Source organism: Myripristis murdjan, chromosome 16 (assembly GCF_902150065.1).
Source record: "Myripristis murdjan chromosome 16, fMyrMur1.1, whole genome shotgun sequence".
Classification (NCBI taxonomy): domain Eukaryota; kingdom Metazoa; phylum Chordata; class Actinopteri; order Holocentriformes; family Holocentridae; genus Myripristis; species Myripristis murdjan.
Genome location: NC_043995.1, coordinates 5,738,436 through 5,760,464, shown reverse-complemented (window position 1 = coordinate 5,760,464; position 22,029 = coordinate 5,738,436). Strand labels below are relative to the sequence as shown.

Sequence of the window (22,029 nt, the reverse complement as noted above, 5' to 3'; positions counted from 1 at the left end):
TGCAGACAAGCTCTGTGTTTATGTGTTTTTTTTTTTTTTAGTCAGTTTCAGACTCTCTGTCTGGCACTCTGTCTGGATGTCTCCGATATCAGTCGAGCTGCCAGCTGCTCAATATTTTTTCTCAATCCGCCGCCAGCGAGCCAATCCATCAGTCAGCCAGACATTCTGTTTTTCAGTCAGTCAATGCCCACAGTGCTACCAGTTTACCAGCATGGGCTTCTAAAATTAATACCTAGCCACCTAAAACATTGAGAAATGATCACACATTCAACTTGAGGTTCGATGTAGGTATTAATATCATCGCATTCCTTCATTTCTGCCCTTTACTCCGTAATGTTTTCAATTTAGGAAAACCCGTGCTCCTTAGAAGTGCCAGCATTGAGCCCTTTATATGTGCAGCCTCTATATGTGATGTTGCAACTTCATATCATCGTGTCATTGGCCTTGGCCGTGTGATTATCAGATGATACAAAATTATGCAATAGATTTAGGAAGTATCTGTGACAGTAAACTGAAATAAGCAAACTTGTAGAGTTATCGTTTGATGCAGAAATCAGTCATTACCAAAGATGTCTGTGCTGAGTTTGTTTTTTCCTCGTGACAGTGTCTGATGTTGCAGCATCAGTTCTTGTATTATGTTTTACTCCATACAGGCCTATGGAAAGACAGCCTCAGATATTTTGACTGGATATGTAGAGTGTGGATGCTTGAGAAGACACTGATGAAAATGTGGAGATTAGTTGGCAGAATTTCATTCAGGTGTTATTATGAGTGGTTGGCTGTCACAGCTGGAAACACCACTGGATTGAAAACAGGAATCTAGTGAGAATGTTCACAAACTCAAATATAGATAGATAGATAGATTGATAGATAGATATAGAGATTGATAGATAGATAGATATGTATATGCATATGCATATACATGTGTATATGTGTATATGCATACACACACACACACACATATATACATACAAAATATTGAGTATTAACAATTAAATTAAGCTTTGGGCTCTGGGACATTTACTCCCATTAACCACAATTTAAGGCATGCTGGTGTTGGCTTGAGTAAATGAGTGTTCCTGCTGAGATTCAGTCTCACGAGGCCAGCTCTATAAGCTAAATTATCTGCCACTTTTTTTGTTTTTGTTTTCCTCCTTTCTGCTCTAGTTGGTAGTGAGTCACAGAGTAGTGATTCTCCAGACCATTGAGCTGATTGTTGGCAGCAGGATAGAGGAGATCAGCTACCCCAGGATAAAGAGCATCATCTCTCTGGCTTCAGATGAGATGACACGATCCAAGGTATGTTAGTAGTCAGTTTTTGATTCTGAAAGTCATTAGAGTGAGACAGTTTTAGATAGGATGATACAACTTTAGCCATGAAATGTCAAACTAAGTAGAGGCCATATATCCATTGCTTAATCAGAGTAAAGGCCTTAGTAAAGGCCTTAAAGGCAAGGAAACTTTAAGTGAATTTTCATTTTCTCTGAGATGATATCATCATGAGGTATTTCATTAAATGCCTCTAAATTAGAAAAAAAAGAAAAATATTGAGTATATCTGATATATAATATCAAGTCTTAAACAAGCTAAAATGTCTTTGTTGCTCAAGACTGAACATGCTGCAAACTTGAATGTCGGCTTTTATTGAAACATGTTTTGGGCCGTGTGCAGTTACACTGATGTCATCCTCACCAGGAAATAGTGCAATACAACTACATTGTAGAATATCTGATGTGAACTGTGTGTTGCTGTTTACTCCGTAGAGGAAGCTCCTATTTTAACTGTCATCTCTTATTTCCTGGTTCATTCAGGAAGTTGTCCCTGATTGGCAGCAGGCAGCCAGTAATATCTTGGTTGCTGTGGGAAACAAGCACATCAATGACATTATGGAGGAGATTCTGAGCAAGTTTCAGCCAGGCGTCCTACCTCACTTCTTTGTGGTCCAGACACTCGCCAGTCTGTCTGACTCAAATGGTATGAAATCATTCACTTACACACACACATAGCCTTGCTGAGTCCAGCAGGAGGATGGTACATTTCACCTGCACAATGCACAACACAATGCCTTTGATCCAAACCTGTATGGCTGGTATGCACAGGTGGCATGTTGAAGCATTGCTAAGGGAGACAGAAATGTGCAAAATGTTGTCTAGAGACAAAAAACTGCATTTGTGGGCCAATGATTCTACACAGCACCAAAATATCTTGTTTAACAGTCTGTTTTATGAATTTTAACCTCTGATAGACATAGAAATTGTAGCCTCGTGATTTGTAAACTGTAGTAATCATTTGTGCATTTTTGTTATTTTTTTTTAAATTAATTGTGTACCCCTAGCCCATTAGATATATACCTCCCTATTACAACGTTTTGTTAAATGCTCCATTCTGATTGGCTGCTGAATACATTCTGTTTAACATCTAATCATATCATTTTACAGTCAAGAAGTCTGATTGATTATGTTGATGGTTGATCAAAATAACTTGCCACATATGCCAAAATGATATCTCCTTGTCAGTTACTGCATATAAACCCGCACTCCGCTTTTTGTCAGGGTTTTGTTTCATCCTATTCTGGTTAAATTTATGACAGAGATCAGCTTGCTCTACATTATTTCTTTATTTCTTAGTGTTGCAGAGGGTTGAGAAGAAGCACAAAGTGAGTCTCCCTTCATTAACAAAGTAACCTCCTCTTTGTTCTCCAGTCTATGGTATGGTGCCCTTCCTGAATGCCGTTCTGGGCACCATGCTGCCCATGCTGTGCATGGCCAAACAAGACAACATGAAGTGGGTCTTCTCTTCTGGTAAGACTCACCATGCATAGAGAGACAAAATAATTTCAGATGAAAATACTTGTACATTTCACAGTTATTAGGTCTACCTTGCTCCAATTTTGTTTGCAAACAGTACAAACAAGCAAACCTTGCCTTCAAAACATATATGTGATTTGTCCCTTGCTCTTTCTCTGCTCTTGCTTCTTTTCACAACATGCTTCTCACTCTTTATCTCTCTCTCCTTCCAGCTTTGTGCCATTTCAGCGATAGTATCTTGGAATACTTGGCGAACCTGGACAAGGCTCCAGATCCCACAGTGAGGAAAGACACGTTCTCCAGTGAAATCTATGCTGCCTATGACATCCTCTTCAATAACTGGTTACAAAGCAGGGAGCCTAAGGTAGAGTCTCTGTGGGTTTGCTTTGTTACAAGGTTAAGTTAATGTGGAGAGTCAGAATCACTTCATTCATAAAGTACAGTAATGTACATGAATTTGTCTTGTCTGGCGCTGGTGCGGAGACACATTTGACAAGTTATATAGTAACACACATAATTCAACAACGAGACCTCACATGCTGTGCAAGTACCTGGTGCCAGATCATAAGCTAGACAGTTGACTGCGTATATCTAACCTCAGGCATTCAGTCTCGTGTTCAGGCAGCATGGCACAGTTGTAGCTGCAGAAGGAGTATTAAGTCTATCTGCTCGTAAATAGGGCAGATAGACTAAGTCTTGCAAAGTTTGATATTTTGAATTTTAGCTGTTTTTTTATTTTGTCACATTGTATTTATTACAGTCGTGGAGCAAGCTGCTTCATTTGACGGTTACTTTGGCTTGTTATCTTTGGTGGCAGATCATGTCTAGCCTCAGCATTAAAGCAGGTTTTGCCTAATGAGCAATTCTGCTAATGCTAACAATGCAGTGTAGGGAAACTGGCAAAAAGTCTGTACATTTGTCCTTAAGAGTAGCAAGTGTCTGGTAAGGAACAAATTACAAATTCAATAAAATAAAATTTAAATATCATCATGACATTTCATTCAAAATGTCAAGATGTTGCTTAAGTAAATGTTTGTTCAATTTTGTGCAGTTACTGGATCAGCCAAAAATATATACACGAAGGGACCATTCACTAATGTTATTTTATATACCTAAAAGTGAACAAAACCACATGGTAACTGCTAGCATTGACAGCAGTATTTGGAATGGCTAAAGCCTCATGAGGAATCAGAATTACTCCAGGATCCTCGTAGCACAGCAGCGGTTACTGTCCGTCTATACTTAGCAAAGTTAACAGAGTCCTCCTAACCAGTGTGCCTCTGTGGTGCATTAGTGAAGTCAGGGAACCTATTAGAGCTAATTACTTTTCATTGGAACAACACTCGCAACCCTTGTTTTAAAGGGGAATAACATTTAAAAAAATTTAATATTATCCAGAAGGTACGGGTATGTGACTGAAAAGACACATTTTATGCACAGCAAATTCACTAAGCAGCCATATCCTCGCGGTATGCAGTAAAACTTTCAAATGTTAAAGTCCAGTAAGCTCTTACTAACGCTTGAACATTTGCTGTGTTCACAACAGCTGCTGTCAACTGAGAGAATGAATGGAACAATAATAGACATCTAAGTTCATTTTCCAGTATTCATAGTTTATGTCTGTGCTGTGACAGGAAATGGATCCATGCCAAGCATGCACAGTAAATCCTGATTAGATCACATATTTCATTGCAGTTCTGTGCTCCATTCATTTTTTTCCATGGAAAGAATATGGCTTCATTCTGTGATGTCGCCAAGTGGTGGATTTGCAGCACTTTTTCAGTGAATGAGCAGACAGCAGTGTCTCTTCAATTAGGATCCCAGTACAGTGTATTAAAGTGAAGTTACAGTGTAGTATTAAAATGTTTAAATTATGCCTTTTTTTTAAGTTTCCTCTCTTCCCCACCACTCACGTTTGTCATGCCAAATTGTCTTATTGTTCTCACTGATGTTAACAGTAACTAAAGCCGTGAGCTCTGTGTCACCTAATGGTCTCTCTCTCTCTTTCTCTGTTCTAGATAAGGCTAACAGTGGCTGAGGCAGTGGGCTCTATGTCCCACCTGATGGCCAGTGATAAACTAGAGGAGCAAATTCCCAAACTCATCCCTGCTATGCTGTCCCTTTATAAGAAGAACAGCGAGCACTACATCATCAGTAAGGTGGGTCAGTCACATCTCTGTATGCAAAGAGAGTGGAACTGACAGACCTACCAGTCAAGCCTACTAATAATAGCCCTCAGAGTATTATTCAGTACACTCTCACTCATCCAGGTCTCATTCACTTTTTCAGACATTTTGTCAACCTTTGTGTTTTTTCTGTTTCATCTCCAGAGTCTGTGCCAGGTGCTTGATGCTTCTGTCAACATGGGCAGCAGAGTGCTGGAGACACAACTGGACAGTCTGCTGGTTGCACTGCATCAGCAGGTACATACACATAAACGTCAGCGTCAGTGCTTGAAGGAGCCAGTTGGTTGCTGTAGCTTTCATTTGACATGTGTAGATGCACATGGAGAAGTGGGCTGAGCAAAAAACTTCTGCTAGTGGGATTTGCACTCATCCTGTGTTGTCCTTGTACAACTTATTGTCCAGATCATCTATTTTTGATCAGCTTGACCAATTCTAATTCGGCATTTCTGTTAGCCTGTTGGCCATTATTTTAGCATAAATATGGCTAAAGTTTTTGCACTCTAAGACAGACACTGAATTTTGCAATATTTTGTAATTGAAAACAGAAAGCATAGAATTTAGCAGTTATCACATACAACTTTCATTTACCAGATTTCTGAACAACATGATGTTAAAAATGTTAGTATGACTGCAGCCAGATTGCAGTCTCATTCTTGTGACTCTTTCTTCTCTGGCTTGGTGCCAGAACCACGCTGGCATCAAATATGTCTGGCTACTGATAGACAGTATGGATCTGCCTTTGGGCACATGTGTCATAAGTTGGGACATGCGTTCTCTTCATGCTGAGCTTCATTTTTAGATCAAATGACTGGTAAGGAGTAACCAAGTCATATGTCTCCATGACACTCTGACTCAGCCGCGGCTTGGCCTGATTCCTCGGTTATTGCAACACTTTACCACAGTGATGATGGCAATAGGAAGTGTGTAAGATATGTGTGCGTGACAGTGTGGTCTAATGGGCATAGAAATTAATAGAGACAGTGGATAACAGTTGTTGTACTGGGAACCTTCCAGTGGACAAGCAAATGAATAATGGGGAAAAAAAATAATTTGAAGAAGTTGCTGAAACATTATAATTATTATTATTCTTGTTACTCTTTTTAACAACATAGGCAAAAAATCAGGCCTCATAATCAGCCCATTTGGTTGACTTTGAATAAACTAGTATTTTGTTTGATCAGCATTCTTTACCTTATTTGAATAAAATGCCAGGGTTCCCCTGAGCACACTTCATGATGTGACAATGTTCTGATTTAAAGGACAGTGTCCACACCTAACCCTAACGCTAACCCTAAAATTTCATATGTTCACCACCTGCGTCCCTCCCTCTCTCTCCTGCAGGTGTGTTGCCCCATTGACTACAGCAACCCTCCAACCGTCAAGAACCACAACGAGGTGCTGCGCTGCTTCAGCTTACTAGGTACTGAGGCGCTTCAGTGTCTGTATCTCTCTCTCTCTCTCTCTGTGTGTGTGTGTGTGTGTAGGTGTAGGTGTTAATGTTCTTTGCAGGTGTGTTCTTTGTGCTTGTATTTTTGTCTTTCTGTGGCCACTTTTAACTTGAAACATTTCCCACTGTCAGTGTCAGTTGAGCAGCAGTTTCACACAGCTGACTTTCCTCCTGACTACTTTCATGTGGCTTCAGATAGTGCCAGTGCAGGAGAAACTTTGTGGCTTTGTGGCTCCCAGTCAATTGAGAATTGAGGAAATGAAAATATTATCCTGAGCAGATTTAGGGGGATCTCATGAGGACAGGTTTTGGTAGTTTTTACCCATGTATGACACAATATGACACTGACTGATAAAATGAAAGGACTAGGTTTTTGGGTGTTCTGCGTGGCCATCAGATCCAGAGTGGAAATAGAATTTCCTGTTCTCACATGACTCATTTATTGAGTTGTATTTTATATTCACCTAAGTGGATAAAGTCTATTTAGAGCATTGTGTGTTTTTATTACTTTTATTTTGTTCCTCTAATTTTCACTGTTGTCAACACCTGGCTTGAGTATTCAGTCGTGTATGTGGAAGTTCAGAGTCAGGTTAACTTCAACCTTTCAGTGTTCATGTTCCGTCTGTGGTTAAGGAGGGAAATTGGGACAAGCTTAATGAGGAAACTAAACAGCCAAATCTGTCAGTCTCTGAGCATAAAGAAGGTTATTGATACTACCTGCCGATAATCTTTTTTTTTTTTTTCTTGTCCTGCATTTCTTGTCCTTTTTGTAAGCTTTGTAGAAACATGCTGATTTGGGTGTTAGTCTTTGTGAAAATGCCGCTGATGTTACTGAACACTGAATTTAAGGTTTGAAATTTGTAGCTCTATCCTGTAGTCCCGTGAACACTTTCAAAGCATACCAATTCCTAAACTGACTAATAGTCTTTTTCTAAATGGTGGCATTCATCAAACTCAAATGTAGGCAGGGTAACATGCCAAACAGTGTCATCCAGTGTGGAGGAGGTGGTTGGAATCAGGGAGCAGCATGATTACAGAGGGATTACAGATAGAACAGACGTTCCTGTTTCGATCAGCTTCTCTTGGTCTTTGCTCAGGTGTTAACAAACATTAACGTATACTTTTTGATTTTCAAATATCCCTGAACATCTCATTGGCATGTGTTAAATATCCCAGCTTTCTAATTCAGTGTTCTTGTTACCATATTAAACTATTCTTGCTCATTTTAATGATGACACATGAACAATTAGTAGTCTGGAAAGGGAAGAAAGTGAAGTGCAGCAGGAAAAGGTCTTTCTATCTGCTTTGGTTCTATGGAGTCACAAGCGCAGTAATGAGATCATGCATTAGTACGCCAGCCTTGCTGAATCCCATGGGATAACTCTATTAACTCTGACGGCTGCTCACCCTCTTCTCTCTCCCTCCCCCCTCATCTCTTTTCTTTTCTTTTTTGCCTTTTTTTGTCTTTTACTTTCTTGTCTTTTTTATATTGTTCTTATTTTGTCTTGTTCTGTCATTTCAGTGTAATAATTTGGGATATTAATTTATTTCTCTTTCCTCTCCTAGCTAACTCCTTTCCAGACCGCCTGGTTATGTTTGTTCTTCAGAAGTTGGAGAACAGTAATGAGAGGAGCAGGATGGGTTCCCTGGCTGTCCTACGCCACCTCATCAACTCCAGCAGTGAGAAAACACAGCACAGACACATTCCATGCATCCCCAGCTGCAAATCCACAGGCATCGATGATTGATTTCCCTTCAGAAGACGAACTAAAATAACTTGCTGGATCAAGTCAGTCAGTGAATGCTTTAATGTGTCTGTCAATCTGTGTGTGTGTGTGTGTGTGTGTGCGTGCGTGCGTGTGTGCATGTGTGTGTGCATGCCTGGGTGTGTGTGTGTGTGTTGCAGCTTCCATGATGGAGACCAAGAAGCTTCTGATTCTGGCCAGCATCAGACAACCAATGGCTGACCACAGCAACAAAGTAATGCAAGCACAAACACACAAATGCAGACACTCTGAGTTTATTTTTTTACTTCTCAGTGGAACTAGCTAATTGAATAATGGTTAAATAAATGTTTTTTTCCTTTTAATGTCTTATTCTTATCCAGTGATCAGTGCAGATGCTCATAGGCTCTGTCTTTGTGTCTGTCCTTCTGCTTTTCTGCGTCCAGGTGAAGAAGCGTGTAGTTCAGGTGATCAGTGCCATGGCTCACCATGGCTACCTGGAGTTAGAGGGAGGGGACTTGCTGGTCCGATTCATTGTACAGCACTGCGCTTTGCCCGACACAATTCAGGTGTGTGTGAGGTGCATATACTCTTGCATGTGATCATGTGTATATTGTAATTATGCAGAATATTCCTCTTGAGAGATAGAAGAGGAGGAATTGCATTTATTGTTACAGTGGGGCTGAACATTTAATCAAAATACCATCAAAATGGCAATATGGTCACGTGCAATATCCAAGTTGCAGGGATTGGAATTTTTTTTTTTTCACCATATAGTTCAGCCGTAATATACATGCACCCTTTAACATAACAGCTTTGTCCCTGTAGCTGTCTACTTACTATGAATGTTTTGCTGTGTTTTTTTTTTTTCATCCCAAGTCAAGCTGACTGAATTGAATGCAAAGAATTTGTAATGTTCAAGTGCCTGTGTGTGTGTATGTGTGTGTGTCTCCCCAGCGTGGCCAGAAGCCTATTGATCCAGAGGAGGTGACTAATGAAGCCTTGAGGACTATGTGTGACAACACTCTGCACCTCCTGACCACCACTGTGGGACGGCTAGCTGATGTACGTATCTGTCCAGCTCTCCATCTAAACATCTGTCAGTCCTGTCTGATCTGTTGATACGTTGGCGGCTCAATCAGATATGTGCGCGCTCTCATAACAAAATGTGCTGGCCATGTAGTACGAAAGGAAGTGTCAGGATCTGTATTTTTCCACAACAGTTTTATTAACAAAATCAATTTTAACTGCTTGTGGGTTTCTCTGGTAGGAACAGCGTCCCAAAAAAGCAAGTCCTGTGTAGTATTTGTATTTAGTGGAAAACATTCATTAATTCAAATCCCCCTATTAAAAGATGCAAAATATTGTGTGGGAAAATTCTTGGAAAAGTTTAGGATATTGTTTTGTTAAAATGTGCATGCATGCCAGCACTACCACAGTGTCTCCTGGCTCAAATATGTGTGTGTTACCCACTTTTATATTAAAAGGTAACGTCTCAACAGTCAGTTAGGGAAGACGCTTCACTTCTCTATACTGTGGTGTTATCAATATTCATTGTGGCTTACAGCACATGAGTTCCTACTGTTCTCTACTGTAAATTCTATTACTGTGGAAAAATTAACCTCAGCTGTAAATCCTCACATTTAGCTGTGAATTTTGGTGCAACTCTCATAATCGTCGTATTTTATGTACATGAATTGCACATGACGTCCACAGCATGCATGGACTGCTGCTATACAGTGATATATGGTCATATCTATGTAGGTGTACTTTTACGAGCACTTCGCATGTTTTACAGCAACACCTACTCTTGCATTTTATATAAAAGCACATTATTGTAATATTTTACAGCAGTACTAGGTAATAGGTAGCTTAATGATATGGTATTTTCCATAGAGGAGATTAAGGCAGCCGAGCAACTACAAAGCCAGAGAGCTAAGATTTTGTTCAAATGTGAACCATCTAGTCAAGTCAGGTTTATTTATGTTGCCCTTTTTTCACATGCATGTCTCAAAAGCCATTCCCAGAGACTGCCCACCCAGCCAGGAAGATTTTCTTTTGTACCAGAATCATTGCCAGTGCCAGTGCCAGTTGGTGTCCATTCTGCTTGTCAGGTGTAAATATGTAGATGAACATCTGTGTTTTGTTGCCTACAGGTGCTGTGGCCCATGCTGCTCTACTATCTGACCCCTCCACAGTTCAGCAACGCCACCTCTCCTCTTTGTAAGAGTCTAATAGTGCTGGGCAGCAAGAAGAGAAATAACCAAGAGGCTAGCTTCAACATAGACTTCACACAGCAAGGTAGGAGGAAGATCATCTCACACACACACACACACACACACACACATACACACACACACTGCATAGCTATATATCTAAAAGATGTGCAAGCCAGGTGCGTCTAAATGCAAGCTACAGACTACTTTGCATTTTACCCATTAAATCCACTTGAAAGGATGAGAATAACATGTAGATTAAAGACAGTAGATGTGATACAGATGAATTTGCAAGCCTTGAGACAATTGCTTGGCATTTTGTCGTCAACACTGCGTGGTCACAAACTCCAATGTGTCTTATCTCTCTCTTCTCCTCCAGTCAATCTGCCCTCTCCTCAAACTCTGATGATCAGACTGCTGGTACGTACAGCCAATTGTATATAATTTGCTACAGTGGCCTTTTGGGTAAGGAAGGTTGTTTTTCACTTCATGTCACAATATTAGTCTTGAAGATAAAGACCTAGCCCATATACCGTTATTAAATGTGTTATGTATATACTGTATCAAAAAAAATGCTCAAGCAACAAGCATTGTCCGAGATACACAGAGGGAGGGTTGTTGTTGTAATTGCTTACAGTGGTGAGCGATCTGCTCTGTCATTCCAAATATTACAACAGTATAACTATTTTTAGTGCACGAAATTACAGATTTAGACTTTGTTATATCGCTGTAATACCACCAAAACACCTTTTCTATACAACTCATATTCTCCTTTTGTTTTATCAAAATGTTATTAGTTTAGACCTGCACTAACCCAGTATTCAGCATAGGACTTGAGTGGAAAGTGTACCAAAATGTCCTATTCAAGTAGAGGAACTCTTCTTTTCCTGAAATTTCACTGAAATAGATGTAAAATTACTGATTACTGATGAAGTGATACACATGATTTTACCCAAGAAAGACAGGCATCCAAACTGTTGTTTTATCTGGAAAATAAGCAGTGTGATTTTACTGATCTTGCTCTTCCATAAATGACTTAAATTATGTGCAGCTCTTTATCACAAGTATGTCTCAAATGCCATACTACATTAGTGTATACTGTAAAGTATGCATTATACAGGACCTTTTTGCCATAAGACTAAGGCGCCCCCACAGAGCATCTCATTGCTGCTTTTCCTCAATGTGGACAAGATGGATGTGTGTTATGTGCAAGAACCCTTTGAGCAGGTAATTTGTAACCTGTAGCACGTCTAACCCTGTGTTTCTGTTTGTGTCTGTGTGTCCTAGGTGAACGCCGCATTCCCCTTCAATAGCAGAGGTCATGGTGCCCCGTCACTGTCTCTGCTCAGCGTCCTCAGTGTCAACATCCACCCCAGTGCAGACATACTCTGGGAGAAAGAGATACCTCCACTACTGTCAATACTAGACGGTAAGGAGATACAGAAACAATAGATCATCTCAACGGATGCCTAAATTCATTGTAGTTGATGGCATGCAAGAGGGTGATATCTCTGCTGTTGTTACTTCTGAAGTGTATGGTGACCCAGTGTTGATAATTTAGTATACTCAGGTTGAAGAATAAGTGTTTAACCTTTGTAAATCTTGTTTGCAGAGTCTACAGCAGACACACTGGATAAAAAGAACTGGGATGAGAAGCTGCTGAAGGTATGCCCTTCCACACAGCAATACCTTGTTCACTTTGTTCACATTGTCGACATTTTGCTCTCTAAAACCATCAACATAGGTAGTTCAAAGTAATTACTTAATGTGATTAAATCACACACACATTATATAGTTGATTATTTATTATTCAGCAATGGATGAAATAATTCCTACCATCATGCTGAAATCATGCAATCAACTGAACACAGCAGAAAAATTAAATATTTGATCTGCATATTAAACAGTTTGAGCTCTATTGCCCTGTATTGGACCATTTCACTTGTTTAGTATGACTCAATATTGATTTATTTAATGTTAATGAAACCCTGCCAGTCACATAAATGATGAGCTGAGATGAGTCTGAGTTAATGAATTTGTCTTTGTATACATACATTTAGACAGGACTTCATTTGACACAGATATTATGCTGCACAGAATCTGTTTTGACTGGTTGACATGTCACTCTGCTTGTGATTTGATTGGCTGACATGTCATATATGTGATATCTCTGGCTGGCTGTAGTTCCTGTCTAAAACTCTGGCTACCGTTGATGATGACAAGTGGGTATGTCAGCTGGCAGCTGAGGCAACGCGATACCTCTCCACCTACAACAACAATTTAGAGGAGAAGGTGAGAACTTTCATGCTCCTTATTTTGCACACCAATCACAGCAAAGTATTTTAGTGTGTTGGTGCAGTTAGCAGCTATTACACCTGCAGAGTTGCTTGAAATGTAAATACGTTAACTCATGAGTAACAGATCCTTCTCACAGCAGCCACTCAGACATGAAAGAGGAGGCAAACACAGGTGTTACTAATATCATTAATTAAGGTTGTGTTCTATGTGCTGTAAGCAGACCATATTGTTTCCAGTGAGTGTCCATGAACAACACCAAGGATTATGGCTCTGATAGACCTAAATGAAACAGTACCTTAATTAATGTGATTAGTAACACCTGTGTTTACCTGCTGTTCATGTCAAAATAACTTCTGTGAAAAAGGTCTATATAAAAAGCACCCATAGCAAGACTGAAAGGTGATTTTAGCTTTACATAATGTCATAATCATAACATTAATTCCCATGGGTCCTTGTGTGTCATATGCTTGCCAATTCTTATTACATAAGAATTGGAAAAGTCACTAAAATGGACTGGTATTTTAAAATTCTGCTGATTGAATGTGAAAGCCTACATAACAAGCTAGCACAACTTTTAACTGAAAGCACTGTAAGGTGGGAAAGCTTAATATTATGTAGTTAGAAGGTCATCATCTTCCTACTATTTTTGTCCGCTGTAGGTGGTCATGTGTTACACAATGACTTTATTCTTACCATAACTTGGTGCTGGTATTAGAAACTCTTGGCCAAATTCTGCTAAAGTCAATTCATAAACCTTGAGAGCAGCTGCACGACAAAAGATAAACAGTGGAGTGGATATTGTAAGATCTTAAATCTGTGTTTTATCTGTTGGCTTGTTTAAACATTCCAGAGTTTCCTGTATCAGTGTATCGGAGTGACACTCCAACAGTGCTACAACAAGGAGGTGGTGAAAAAACAACTGCAGGAAATCCTCCTCACAGCCCGACACAGTGACACCATCGAGAGAGAGGTGCTGTGTGCCTGCTGGCATTTTGTGATTTTTTTTTTTTTTTTTTTTTTTTAAAGAAACATTAATGATGCATCTTATTTCTGTTTGATGTTCTAATATCCAAATATGCTATAGACATATTTGGATACTGTTCGGTATGGGTCTTTATTATATCAGAAAAGGGTTAAGATCTAAACTTTTGTTTTCTTCAATGTGTGCTGCATTGATCAGGGAGTGGCCATGGGCATTGGGCTTTGTGCCAACAGCCACCTGGAGGGAACTCTGGCCAAACTGGATGAGTTCGGCAAGTCGGACGCCTTCAAAAAGTCCCCAAGCATCTTCAACCTGCTCAAAGTAAAAGAAACAGTCATTATACATCCAAATGAAGATTATATTACACATCTGTTAAGAGTCTTTTCTCATCCTCTCTCTTCTTCACTTCTGTTGGCATTTCTTTTTTCATTTTGTCTGTTTTTCATTGTTTCTTTCTTTGTCCATGGCTTTCTTTCCTTCCCTCTTTCTGTTCTTTCCTTAGGAACGAAATGATGTTGAAATAGAGAAGGTGAAGAGTACACTGATCCTGTGTTACGGCCAGGTGGCTCTGAACGCACCCCCGGAGCAGATACTGAACCGCATAGACCACGACATCCTCCGCTGCATCAGTAAACACTTCAATACCAAGGTAAGTTAAATCAGTTAAGCCAAATAATGTTGGAGGGGATCACACATAAGATTTTGTGGTTTAAGACTTCAGTCCCAAAGGCTTCCTCTACTGCTGAAATCTCCAGACGTATCAGGTAAATTTGAGTGATATCCCTGGCCATGTATGAGCTCACAGGACATGATCTGCCTGGCCACATATAGTGCTGTAGGTGAACTGTACCATCTTCTTCCAAAAGTGGGGAAACATTATGTATGTTAGCCTGCTGCTACAAGACAGTACCTCATTTGTAGCCATAAATCACTTATTAGTTGAAGTTAACATACATCAAGCTTTCTTAATCTGGAGACTTAGATAATGAACAGTGCTCATCCCCTGAGTGTTGGATCCAAAAATCTTTTTCTTTTTTCTTTAAAATTTTCTCTCAAGCATAATTTGCTGGATGACAATTACGGGAAAAAGGTAGAAGAAAATAAAATCGGATGCAGCATAGAATTGTTCACCCTATCAGAAAAAAACTGTTATTCACAGCACGGTGCTAAATTTCAGATAGTGATTACTCTGTCACCTCTATTTCATACAGGTTCTGGGGATTAAAGTAGAGACCAAGGTATTGTCACAGGAACACAAGGGTTATCTCTAGTTTTTCTTTTGCTTTGTTTTTTTTTTTTCCTTTGTCTCTGGATATTTATCTCTCTTTTCTCCCAACTACTTGGTTTTGTTTTTGTTTCTCTTACTCCTTATTTCTCACACTCTTTCTCAGTTCTCTTGCACTCTCGTTTCTCCATCTTTCCCATTCACTTTCTCACAGACATTGACACTGAAATCTTGACTAGAAGTCCTCAAGGAACAAACATAGTTTGATCAAATAAATCAACCCTCAACTCACTCTCTAATCTGTGACTTGGCAGTGTCATTTTGAAGTCATATTTCACTGTGGAAGAGCATCGCAACAATGCCTTTGCCACTATGCAGTTATTGAAAGTGAGAGTTGAAAAAAACCTGAATACCAATAGAAAATACAGACACCAGAGCAGCTTTGTGTTGGCAGGTTTACATGCTCCCGCAGTCCAAAGGTTGTGTGCATTGTACTGCATAAAAATGTTCTACCTCAGTGAAATGTAGCTTTGACTTAAAACCACTAATGTGATGTAAAGCCAGTGATACACATGAGTTTTCAAGTCTAGCTTTTAAAGATGTGCAACTATTGAAGCACCTGGGATTATACAAAAGCCTCACCATTTTGTGCTGATCATCTAAAAAAAATTTGACCACATGATACAAAGTTTTTACAAAGTAGATTGCAAAATGTGACCACATTCTTGGAGCCACATGTAAAGCAGTTTCAGAGATACACTGGGACACTTTTTTTTTTTTTTTTAAATTTTCTTTTAGAAATTCCACAAGAGTCTTACCAATATTAAGTGAAATTGCTGTTTCAAAAAATGTCATCTCGCTTCAAATCCATCCTAGTATATTTCTACCCACTCTTTACAAAATCAGATTATCTGTTTATGGTTCATTGCTCCCTCAGTTGTTTGGATCAATGAATCACACTTATTTGTGGTGTGAAAAGGCTTTTGTAATCTCTTGCTAAATCCTAACAGCACTTTGGTGTTTCCAGACCACAGTCTGCTCTGTCACTTCTTAGAGCAGAGCCTGCCAGTGGTCAATTGTTGAAACAATCTCTTTTTGAATCACTCGACTTCGACTTCAGATTTCTCTCCATCCAAAAGCATGGGGGTCAATCTGCTAACTCACTGCTGGACTGTTTGGATTTGATTGACTGAGTTGGTTGATATTGTTGGGATGGTCTTGGGTTTTGATTTGGTTTTGCTTGTGCTTAACCATCCGTAGATATGCATCTGCATAGGGGGCTGTGATAAGCTTCTGGATGCTTCAGTACTGCTTTGCATTCCTGCCGATTATGAAAATGCAATTATCCTATTTTCACCACTTTCAGCCCACTTGGTTTCTTAACCAGAATCTTTGGGTCTGTGTATATCTGTTCTCTGTCTGGTCGTTGCGGGTCATTTGTCTCTCTGTCGTCTGTTTGCCTGCATTTGTGTATTTGCATGTACCTGTGTGTGTGTGTGTGTGTGTGTATGTGTGTGTGTGTGTGTGTTGTGTGTGTGTTGCCCTCCTCCAGGACCTGACCATGAAGCTGAGTTTGATCCAGAGTGTTGGGCTCATAGCAAAAGCCATCAGTGAGTGTGTGAAGAGACAAGGCTACGTCTTCTCTCGCAAACAGGAGCTCATTGCTGTCATGCTGGTCAGTAGGTTGAGGATGAATCATGGGATTTTACTTCAGTGAGTTCACATGATGTAAAGCCATGAAGGCATAATTACAGATTCTTAAGTACTGTCTGTGTCACACCCTCAACCCTACCCACCATCCCCCGCTGGTCCTGGTCAGGATTTCATCAAGGCAGAGCCAGCTGATACACTGAGGACTCCAGTACGCCATCTAGTGATGACCACCTGTGCCAACCTGATGTATCCTTCACTCATTACAGTTAGATCCTCTGTGTGCTGCTAAAGCTTCAGATCTACAGGGCTCTATCTTACACTTGGGGCAAAGTGGCAGTTGTCATTTTCCTTTCCAGCGCCCACATTGTGTCAATAGCAAATGTACAAATGTACAATAGCAAATGTGTGCCCATTTATGCACACATGATTGCAAGATTGATCACCACTGACTTAAGACCTGGTTTTTGTTGCAGTTTTCACTGTTATTTTAATGTCATTATCAATATAGTATCAACTTTGATTCGTTTACTCCATGGATTATTCCATGATTAATTTAGACACTAAGTACAACCCTTTTAAAACATGTGCCTAGTGCAACAACCATTTTTCTGCCATTAAAATAGCAAAAGTGGACTTGGTCTGAAGAGGACACTTCAGACCATGCACTTCGACCATTAAAATAGAGTCACCAGTGTTGCCACCCACTAACAGCTGACCTTTGTTTCCATGTGTAGAAAATGTTTCCTGACCCTTGAGCCAAGAAAAAACCATTGAAAATGCATCGTGGAATTTCTATAAATGTGTGAATGTTAAGTGTGTGAATTACTGGAAAATTTACTCTTTAGAGAGACATATTTTCAACAGGATACTGACAACAAGAAAATGTATTAGTGTCAGCATGAGATCATGGGAAGCTAAATCTATTTAAGAAGCTACATCTTACTCAACTTAAATAGATTAAAATATGTATTGAAGTAATTTTCTTTGGTCTACCTCAAATGAAAACTGAAACTAGTAGGCACTGGATAGAGCACAGACCTCCACCAACACTGAACAGTTCAACACCTTGCAACTGATGTAAGCCTCTGTATATGCTATATATGCTTACTGTTATTTATCATAGATTTATCCAGTTTTATTGCCTGTCTTATGCTTGATTTGTATTTTGTGAACACGTGAATGTTTAGCATCTGATTTATAAGAGCTCTCTTAATAACAAACATGCTGGGTGAAAACATAACTTCCTTCCAACTTTGTGGACATACTCTCATGGAAATGGACATTTTTTCTTGTGTGTGAATTTTAAAATGTGATAGAACAAAATCGCAGGGCTAGAGAGAATATGTACAGAACATTTCTCTTCATCAGAAAATAAGAAAGACAGGTTGAGCTCTCTTATTGAAGTAAAGAGAGAAACATTTTCGACTCATGAGAGATGGTGTGACCTCTCAGTATCAACAAAAATAGTCAGGGTGACAAGGTGGAATATATAAATATAATTGTAGCATGGTAACTCATTACTTACAGTTTGATAAGCGCTATAGTACATTTTCAGTTTAAATTTTGCAAGGCTATGACACCATGTTTGAGTGATGGTTTGTCTCATGTCCTCTGTAGAAGTTTATAGTATTCATGCAACCTTGTGCTTCATGTTCTCCATTTCCCACTGTGGTGTTTAACCCTTGACTTTCAGTGCCTCAGTCCGCTGGAGCCGGCACTGAGTGAAAATGAGAGCTTTGACCTGCTGAAGGTGTGTGTGAGCTGTGTGTTCTCTCTTCCACCTGAGACTCACACACCGGAGAAAATTAAAGATGAGGAGATACTGACGCCCAAGCAGAGACAGGTGAAAAAAAGAGAGGGAAATGAATGCATGTACACACACACACACGCTTGCACACATGCTGGTGCTACTGCGCTAATCCATGTTAATGTTCTCCAACCAATCTTGACAACCAAATACACTGTTGTTTACCTTAATGTGATTGTACCTCTAATCCTTAACATAAACACAACCAAATTGGTTTTTAGCCATAAGATGATGAACAGAAAGGTGCTCGTGTTTTTGGCTATTGTGCTTTACTTGTTACAAGTTGTGGACATCACAAGGAGGGCTCCATCTTGTGCAAAAACACACAAAACCTTTTGTGCATCCATACCACTTGGGACATTTTGCATGACAGTTTCCAAACATTACCATCTTCTCAATCTGAAGTGACCTGGGGTTTCTGTTCAGGCGTTGTACAGGGACACTTTGGCTGCACTGCAGGAACTGCTGAAGAGTGTTTTGGCCAAGGATCCCACACCTGATGGCCTGCAGAGCGTCTTCAAGGTGAGACCTGAGCTTCCAGCCTCACTAGCTCCTTCTCCTCCCCCCTTAGAGCAAGATCTCGTACTTAGTAATGTTTGTGCCATTTGTGCAAAGTGTAGAAAGTAAAACAGAAGAGATGCTGTGGATTTGTAAATGAAAATTTAAAATAGAAATATAAATCTGAGGTTACTTTTCTTTTGCTTCTGTCACTATACCAGCCTCAAAACACACTTTTGTTTTTTATGAAATGTGCTTTATATATTATCTGTACTTTTCACGGCAAGTAAAGTCATTTGTGTAGCCCAATATCACAGCGGATGAGGAGTGATTGGGATTTTATCATCATTTAGGTATGAACACATTTTATTTTTTAGAAATAATGAAGAAGTCTAAATAAATGTGACTTGTTTAAAAGTCATTTAGAAGGCACTCCACAACATCAAGAGCAGAGATATTATGTGGTGAAATGGTCAGATCCACTGCCTCTGGGGCCACAGATGCACCCCTGCTTGCTGGAATCGAATGCCATCAGAACCGTATCTTCTGTTTGCCTTGTTCCTTTCTGGCTTTCCAACTTTCTGATTAAATTAAAATATTAATTTGAATGGAATGCCTGCTCTCTTTTAGAAATAAAGGGCAAACATCACATGGAAAATACCTGATGAAACATTTCTTGTGAACTGGTCGTCTTCAGTCGTGTTTCTCCAGGCCTTGTCATGTCATTACTGCATTGCACTCTATTCCATTTGAAGCTCCCCATCACAGCCCCGTCCAGGATCATTACAGTGGATCACTACAGTGGTATTTATAGGAGAGGTTCCCCATCCTGCAAAGCAGTGCTTCTCAAATTTTCTACGTAGAGCTGAGTAGCCCCAATGTAACACAGGAAATTGTATTTCCTAAATGACTTTTCATCATTCATCAGATCATTCAAAACTTCTGAATAATTCACTGTGGGTGCAGAGTAGTTATACAGAAAACTATAGTTTTATAATTATAAACCAAAAAGTGACAGGGTCAGGGATATTATGGATTTGCTCTGACTGCCACTTTGTCCACTGCTACAGACACTGGCCGTGAACGTGATACCTTGAATACCATCTATTTGAATTTATTTATGACCCTTAGAGCAAAAACCTTGTTAATTTTGGTGACATGTCTGGTTTCCATTAGGTTTTATGTCTAACTGCATTTAACTACCAGTCATCCAGTATTTCATCCAGTTGTTTTTTTGGTGTCTCATAACTTTGGCAGCAGGACTGCAGGAAAACGTGGAGGAGTTGTAAGGTGGTTCCATCTACAAGTAGCTCTCCACTGTCTGTCATCTTATAGCTCTGTGTTGTCTAATGTCTTATTGTCCTGTGCAGCACATCGAGTCATGGCTGAGCTCAGGACTCGACCATGAGAGAGAGAGAGCTGTCAGAGCCACTGCTGACATACTGGCTTACTACCTGGATAACCTGACTGTAAAGGTACACACACACACACACACAGAGCTCTATACTGGATGTAACTATTATAGTTACATCAGACATGACTCGCATATGAGTCTCACAACTATAAGACATCGACACAAATGTCTATGTTACATATCGTTTGCCTTCACTTGATGTTAGAGCCATCATTTTCATTTTGTGTAGCAGCCATTTTATGCCCTTTTGGTCTGATTCTAGATTATAGCCAATTTTGGTATTTTTGTATTTCTACAGGCTTGTCATGATGTTAGCCATGTCAAGTGCAACTTATTTATCTGACGCTGCTTTCAAGAGACTGTAAATTGTGCAGATTGTACAACTTTTGCTAATACTGCTTAAGAGAGGCAGGTAGGAAACATTAGCAGGTTGTGCGGTTTGACACTAACTGGTTCAGTCAGTTTAGGGATGCAAAATGGCAGAGGTGTACAGAGCCCTCGATGCAATGATGTGTTTTTGTACATGTAGAACATGGTATCTTTCCACAACCTCGGAGCGCTGCTGGGTCGACTGTCTCCTCGCTGTTCAGACCCGCACCCGGCTGTACGCACCGCAGCTGTAGACTGTATATACACACTGCTTTATATACAGCTACGATATGAAGGTACACACACACAAGCCTGGTCTTTCACCCTTGTCAACACAATTGTATTAGTCAGATGATTTAAAAAAAAATTACCTTCTATTTGATGAAAATTTTTTGGCATCATTCCTGCTGTGTTGAGAACTGTGGTTGACTAGTAGCAAAACAGTAGGTACATTTTCATCCTACAGAGGCTGCAACTAGGCGAACACAGTCCACTGCTCCTTTTCTAACACCCTCGTTTGCTCCTGTTAGACCCACAGTCATGGAAGTTTCATTTACAAAGTGATGGGGGCACATAATCCTATGCCACACACAGCTTTGTTGATGTGAATTCTCAAGCTGCACATAAGAACAAAATGAAAAATTGCATCTAAGCAAATTTACTTATGTTATTATTTTGAAATGATTATTCCATTGTGTTAATATTTTTCTCCAGAATTAGCTTTAAATTCTCATTGTAGGTAGACTGAGGATTTGTTTTTGTTAAGCCAGATGTTTGACTTGTTTTTTGTATTAAATGTCTTTTGCGCCGTATATGTATGCAGGTTTCTCCTTAGATTATAAGGATGAAGCTGTGGAGAGTCTGCCGCCTCTGAAAGAGAAGCTAGAAAATCCTGATCACTCCGTTCTCTACAAGACTTGCTCTGACCTCACTAAGGTAAGCTCTGTACCCTCCAGCAAGGCAACCAGCTGTCTAAAATCTTATTTGACTTTTAGTTAAAAGAACAGTTTGTAAGAATTAGCTGTATCTAATGGTGACAAGACAGAATGCAACAAAACAGCAGTACCCGGTGCCCCCTCCCCCCTTTAGTGCGCTTATTTCCTCATCAAAGACAGATGTGGTGCCCTTGAGCAAGACATTTAACCTGAAATCTATTCAGTTTTTTCCAATATAAAATGTTGATGTACTTAATGATACTGTCTGTGAAAATCATAGGCGAAGCAATAGCCTGCACAAAGAAATTCATAAAGCCCATAACCCTTTACTCCAACATGTTTACAAAAACAGTCCAATCTGGATTTGTGTATTAAATTACATTGCAGTCTTAAGGGTTCTGTATTCTCTGTCATGGATTTTTTCAAACTAACCCAGTCAAGTATGCAGCATTTGAATATAATCATTTG

The 22,029-nt window shown here is 39.7% G+C and overlaps 1 protein-coding gene across 3 annotated transcripts in view; it reads left to right on the top strand.

Moving 5' to 3' along the window:
• mroh1 (maestro heat-like repeat family member 1) overlaps window positions 1-22,029 on the top strand; it is a 34,169-nt gene that overhangs the window by 2,469 nt on the left and 9,671 nt on the right. For 2 of the 3 annotated variants that reach the window (XR_003929526.1, XM_030071676.1), the window contains exons 4-30: window positions 1,168-1,299; window positions 1,812-1,974; window positions 2,703-2,801; window positions 3,020-3,171; window positions 4,826-4,966; window positions 5,138-5,230; window positions 6,335-6,413; window positions 8,007-8,120; window positions 8,347-8,420; window positions 8,611-8,733; window positions 9,122-9,229; window positions 10,321-10,465; window positions 10,760-10,800; window positions 11,668-11,809; window positions 11,993-12,045; window positions 12,565-12,672; window positions 13,529-13,648; window positions 13,859-13,981; window positions 14,163-14,309; window positions 14,872-14,898; window positions 16,438-16,560; window positions 16,705-16,784; window positions 18,240-18,381; window positions 18,772-18,867; window positions 20,214-20,318; window positions 20,787-20,922; window positions 21,450-21,562. Coding sequence is in view for 2 of the 3 variants with exons in the window: in XM_030071676.1 (XP_029927536.1) it covers window positions 1,168-1,299; window positions 1,812-1,974; window positions 2,703-2,801; window positions 3,020-3,171; window positions 4,826-4,966; window positions 5,138-5,230; window positions 6,335-6,413; window positions 8,007-8,120; window positions 8,347-8,420; window positions 8,611-8,733; window positions 9,122-9,229; window positions 10,321-10,465; window positions 10,760-10,800; window positions 11,668-11,809; window positions 11,993-12,045; window positions 12,565-12,672; window positions 13,529-13,648; window positions 13,859-13,981; window positions 14,163-14,309; window positions 14,872-14,898; window positions 16,438-16,560; window positions 16,705-16,784; window positions 18,240-18,381; window positions 18,772-18,867; window positions 20,214-20,318; window positions 20,787-20,922; window positions 21,450-21,562 (2,979 nt within the window). In the remaining variant the exon portion in view is untranslated. The remainder of the gene's footprint in view (window positions 1-1,167; window positions 1,300-1,811; window positions 1,975-2,702; window positions 2,802-3,019; window positions 3,172-4,825; window positions 4,967-5,137; window positions 5,231-6,334; window positions 6,414-8,006; window positions 8,121-8,346; window positions 8,421-8,610; window positions 8,734-9,121; window positions 9,230-10,320; window positions 10,466-10,759; window positions 10,801-11,667; window positions 11,810-11,992; window positions 12,046-12,564; window positions 12,673-13,528; window positions 13,649-13,858; window positions 13,982-14,162; window positions 14,310-14,871; window positions 14,899-16,437; window positions 16,561-16,704; window positions 16,785-18,239; window positions 18,382-18,771; window positions 18,868-20,213; window positions 20,319-20,786; window positions 20,923-21,449; window positions 21,563-22,029) is intronic. The other variant, XM_030071677.1, reaches the window with a different exon arrangement.